The sequence below is a fragment of the Sinocyclocheilus grahami genome, unplaced genomic scaffold (genome assembly GCF_001515645.1).
Source record: "Sinocyclocheilus grahami isolate Dianchi unplaced genomic scaffold, SAMN03320097.WGS_v1.1 scaffold1150.1, whole genome shotgun sequence".
Taxonomy (NCBI): Eukaryota; Metazoa; Chordata; class Actinopteri; order Cypriniformes; family Cyprinidae; genus Sinocyclocheilus; species Sinocyclocheilus grahami.
The window spans coordinates 103867-109081 of record NW_015506329.1 but is presented as its reverse complement, the minus strand read 5'-3'; the positions used below and the strand labels follow the sequence as shown (position 1 = coordinate 109081).

Genomic DNA, 5215 nt, shown 5'->3' with positions numbered 1-5215 from the left:
GTAAAAAAAAAAAAAAAAGTTGTCTCAATAAATTGGGCAAATTAACACAGTGGTTAAATTAAAAAAAAAATGATATTGTGTTTTGTTTTAAAAAAAGGTTAGAAAAAATGTCAATAATTATTGATACCGAACGATATAAAACATTATATCGTTGATACATTTTTTTTAGCTATATCGCCCAGCCCTACCGTATATTTACCACCAGTACAGCCTGCTCTGAGCATCGTTATGCACATGCTGTGCACAGACCCCGCAAATAAAGCGTGTGACGCAGAAAGCATGCGTGCAGCGCGTGCATAACAGTCCGAGTGCAGGCTGTACCGGTGGTCAATAAGAATAAAGGGCAGATATGCGGAACGGGATATTGTTAGAACGCCCGCTCCCGTTCAAATTACACCAGTTACCGAACGCTACTGCTTTTATTCGATCTCTACCACTCCAACAGTGCCTCCTGCTGGCAGAGAATTAATTTGCATAAATATGCCGCCACAAATACAGTGCAAGTCTGTGGGAAACACTATATATGTATATATTTTACTGTGAGGTTGATTTACAACCTGAAGGGGATGAATTCCCTTCAGAGTTCTCTCTCTCTCTCTGTGTGTGTGTGTGTGTGTGTGTGTGTGTGTGTGTGTGTGTGTAAGAGACTGAGTGAGTGAAAAATAAGGCATTTTGACACTCTGTGTTTTGACAGTTTTAGGCGTGCCACTACTACTACTAAGTCTACTATGCTTGTCCGTGTTCCACTCGGATCTCGCGTGCCGAAAACGGATTGAGTTCTGTTTCATGGCTTTGAGTTTTTAATACTGTCTGTCTTTTTTATATCAAGAATGTCTCGCTCTTTATCATCTCATTCATTCACGTTCCTTTATTAATTACGCTAACAGCCCCACCCGCTGAAAGCTGCACGGATAAAGTATAAAATAAATAAAACCAAGTATTTGTTTCAGTCCTGTCACTTGTTTTACACACTTTTTCTGCTGTTCAAAAAAATATTTTTAGCTATTAGCCTACCACAAACAAGCTATGAATCTAAGTTTATTAGCTGTACGTTACCATAGACATGTCAGTGGTTTGCTGTCGTGACTCTCGCGAACAGCACTGAACACGCACTGAACACACTTTGGCCGGTACAAAAAATTTATTATTTTAAACGTTTTATCAGCTTATGTAGGCTCTACAACAAATGAATTGCTGATCTCTAGTGATGTCTAATTTTTGTAATAGATCATTTGTTGGTAAAGAGTGAGAGATCTGGCGAGGTGTGGCTCGCGAGCCATAGGTTCCTGACCGCTGGCCTACCTGAATGGGTGCAGGGCGCAATGCGAAAAGCTCATTGCGTGCTCCTTTAGTATAACCATTCATGTTGACCAGGATGTGGACTCCATCTTGAAGGATCCTGTCTGCTGCCTTTCCGTTACAGGGGATCTATGAACACAGGACACATGATGAAACCAAAACAGACCCCCGAATGGAGAAGGAAAATTATATACCTAAAATAAGCCTGTGTTATGTACACATATACTCACCTGTGAGAGGTCAGTGAAGTGATGAGCCTCTGCTATGACTTTAACTCTGAAGTTGGTGCTGTCATCGGGGCTGAGAGCATAGCAAAACACCTGTGAACAATATAACAGTATGATATAACAATATACCAGCTCACCACAATGTGCTCAACAGAAAGATCTATAATTAACTACTGCATTACAGACACATCACCTCGAACTTCTCAGAGTTGTGCATGCCAGGGATGGACTGCATCAGGTGGGAAGTGGGATGGTTGCCAAAATCAGAGCTAACGTAACCCACACGCAAACGGCCTCCACTGGCCTTCAAGTCCTTTGGATGCTCATAGGCAGGTTTATGAAGAGCATTGATCTATAGAACAAGCAAAGTATTATACGGACGCTTATACATGGAATGACTAGAACTACTTTCACACCAAAACCAAGTTACAAATCCGAGAATGCAGCAGAACAGAGCAGAATGAGCCTGTGTAAATATGTTTAACGTAATAAACACACCTTATCCAGACACAAGTTGCCATGCCTCTCTGCAATTGCCTTGCGGAAACCGTGAGAGAGGGGGTAGAGCATGCTGTGATGGGGATGCACAGATGGCAGGCGGTTCCTCTCCAGTTGATCAGCCACAATGCTCACCAGCTTCTTCATGCGCTCATCATAGTCAGTCCAGTCACATACAATCTGAGGACCAGAGCACAATATGACATCACACAAAGATTCCCACCAGAGTGCGCAGTGAAAACATGCACTTAAGACTCCTACATACCTGCAGACAGTGAGCCAGGTTGCAATAAGCATCAGGGAAGTCTGGCTTGAGCTTCAGGGCAGTGCGGTACGATGCAATCGCTTCAGGAATGTTCCCAGAATCCTTCAAAGGGAGAAGGATGTAATTTGAATCCAAATCAACACTGAAAGGAAATTAATTCTCCAAGTTTCTAGATTCATACCTTGTGTATTGAAGCCAAGTTACTGTGAGCATCTGCAAAAGCGGGGTTGATCTGAATGGCTCGAGTATAGCACTGCAGAGCCCCCTGAACATCCTGCATCTCTTTCAGAGTGTTGCCCATGTTAGAGTAAGCATCAGCAAATGTGGGGCTGATTCTGCTCAGTGGTTGAAAAACAGACAGACAGTGAGACATTGAAAGACACCAACACAAAATGACTTTAGAATGCAGGTAAAAACAAGAACATGCCTGATTGCCTCCTTATAGTGCATGAGAGCTTCCTGAAGTTTCCCCTGCTGCTGCAGGACACTGGCCAGGTTTGAATGGGCAGCGGCAAATTCAGGGAACACCTTTACAAGAAATAGAACCAAAACTTAAGAAACATGAATGAAAACATCTCACTTAAACAGGTTAAAAAAAAAACGGGTATAATAACGAATATGCATTTTTAGAGGACTTCACTGGTCCCCTCACCTCCAGTGCTTTTCTGTAGAGCTGCACAGCTTCCTCAATGTTGCCCTGCTCACGCTTGATGTTGGCCAGATTGTTAAGGGAGTCGGCGTGAGTCGGGCACAGACGCAGCGCAGTGTTGTAACACTCTTCAGCTTCAGAAACCTAAAAGGAAACATGCAAGTTAGCAGACAATCCATCTCTTGATTCTAAAGGTTGTCCTGTGAATTTTAGCCGGCAAACTCGAGCCATTTCTATAGGCATCTATGCAGTTGGGAATTTTATGCGAAGCAGAATTGGTCTCACAGATTCCCTTCTGACAACAGAAATCTGCTTGATTTGAGCTGTGCCTTACAAATCAGCACAACACTGACAACTGAATGGGATGAAAACATGAGTGTAGACAGCAGGGATGCATGATAGAGGAATCATTCAAAAACATAAATGTAGGTTCTTACACTGCCTTTCTCCTTCAGTGCATTAGCGAGATTGCAGTATGCATCAGGAAAGTGTGGCTGCAGCTCAATGGCACGACGGTAAGTATCAATGGCCAGGTCAATCAATCCCTGCTCATAGTACACACACGCCAGGTTTCCATGGACAACAGCATGGTTAGGGCTCAGGCTGAGGGCACGCAGATAACCAGCAACAGCTCTGTAAGGGGAAAACTACATGTATCAGATTGGCGGAAAAAAGGCTTCGAGTAAAAATGTAATGGCAGAGGACGTAACCGTTTACCTGTCAAAGATACGAGCCTCTTTCAGAACATTGCCCAAGTTGATGTAAGCATCTAAAAAGTTAGGGTCCAGGGTCACTGCCTGTAAACCCACAGAACAGCCCATTATATTCATTCATTCATTTATCATCACTGTCCAAAGTGCGACTGTCATCTGCAACCAACCTTCTCAAAATGATGTATGGCCAGCCAGATCTCCCCCTGAGCATTGAACACGCAGCCCAGGTTACTCCAGGCCACGGCAAAGTTCGGCTGGGTTTCAATTGCCTTCAGGTAACAAGCCTTCAACAGGTTAACAGTAAAAGAAAGAAAAAGAAAGAAAAACAGGAGGAAGAGGAGGTAGAGAGAAGAACAGAGAGTAGACAGAGGAGGGGTTGTAAAAGTAAAGAAACCAAAAGATCAAATAAAAAGGAAGAAAGAACAAAAAGGGCAGACAGAAACAGTTAGTCTCTATTCTCACAAAATGCAAAAAGTGAGCCTACAGCATGGGCTCGCGTGCGCGAAAACTCTAAGCTGCACACTTTTCCTACGCTGCGCAAATCCAACCAACACCTATACTCCGACTTACATTCTTCAGTTATGCGATTTCATAAAAAAACTTTACAACTGAAATGTTGCACTTAAAACTAAAACACAAAAACGCACGAGTGCCAAGTCAGCTTTAGATCATTGACATTACACAATCTCAGTAAAATTCACAACCTTAAATGCAAGTGTGGCGTGCAGGTGGAGGTCCCTGTAATGCGAGCGCAAAAAAACACGCAGGCGACCCACGCCGTGGTCGCCGCTTGCGCCGTTGCCGCTAGCGCCCGTATTCGCCTGCGCCAACGCCGGCTCAGGGTGCAGACAGCAGACCTGCAGCGATTTAACTCCCCACCAGACTGGCACACGAAACTATGAAACCCTCTACTCTTTGGGGCCTTCAACTTGAGTGAGTACTCACGGCCAATTCCATTCATATCGAGTTAACTGTTGGAGAGCAATATGTTAAGTAGTCATACTACGTAATGGTCATTGCCAATGGTGTCATGTTTAAGGCTGCACAGCCACTGGGTCCCATGCTAGCAGGGAGGGCATGCAGGTCTACAACCCGCCAGCCGGGAGTCGAGGGAGGGGGAGTGTGGTTCAAGCGCGCGTCTTTTGGTCGCGGTTTTGTCGCTGCGCAGCCCCTGCGCCGCTGTAGACTCACAGCGCATCATCTGCTCAGCAGAACGCTGCAACTCCAAACAAAGAAGAAAAAAAATCATAATCCAAATGAATAGGAAAAAAAAAATCAACAAGTAAGAGAGTTAGAGGGTTCTTACTGTGCTTTCGATTGATTACAGCATCGAATCCATATCTCTTTTTAATTTACTTGGGCATTACGTTTTTCTTCTGCTTTAAATTTACTCGTTTTTTTTCTCTTGCTTTTTTGTTCTTCAAAGGAAGCCACAAGACAGAAGAACTCAGGCATTGGACTAAGGTGTTTTTCTTTCTGTTTTGTTACAAACCCGTTACCATATTTTTGGACTTTGTCTGGGGGGCGGCCGCAGCTGGAAGAGGAGAGGACTGATGCTGCCCTA

At 44.0% G+C, this 5215-nt stretch overlaps 1 protein-coding gene across 1 annotated transcript in view; it reads right to left on the bottom strand.

The window, feature by feature from the left end:
• Window positions 1-5215, bottom strand: part of LOC107567359 (UDP-N-acetylglucosamine--peptide N-acetylglucosaminyltransferase 110 kDa subunit-like) — a 37044-nt gene that overhangs the window by 20810 nt on the left and 11019 nt on the right. The window contains exons 5-15 of the mRNA XM_016253027.1: window positions 3819-3935; window positions 3656-3735; window positions 3376-3571; window positions 2942-3082; window positions 2717-2817; window positions 2471-2624; window positions 2290-2391; window positions 2025-2204; window positions 1720-1878; window positions 1530-1619; window positions 1303-1428 (exon numbers count right to left, since the gene is read on the bottom strand). Of these exons, the coding sequence (XP_016108513.1) occupies window positions 1303-1428; window positions 1530-1619; window positions 1720-1878; window positions 2025-2204; window positions 2290-2391; window positions 2471-2624; window positions 2717-2817; window positions 2942-3082; window positions 3376-3571; window positions 3656-3735; window positions 3819-3935 (1446 nt within the window). The remainder of the gene's footprint in view (window positions 1-1302; window positions 1429-1529; window positions 1620-1719; window positions 1879-2024; window positions 2205-2289; window positions 2392-2470; window positions 2625-2716; window positions 2818-2941; window positions 3083-3375; window positions 3572-3655; window positions 3736-3818; window positions 3936-5215) is intronic.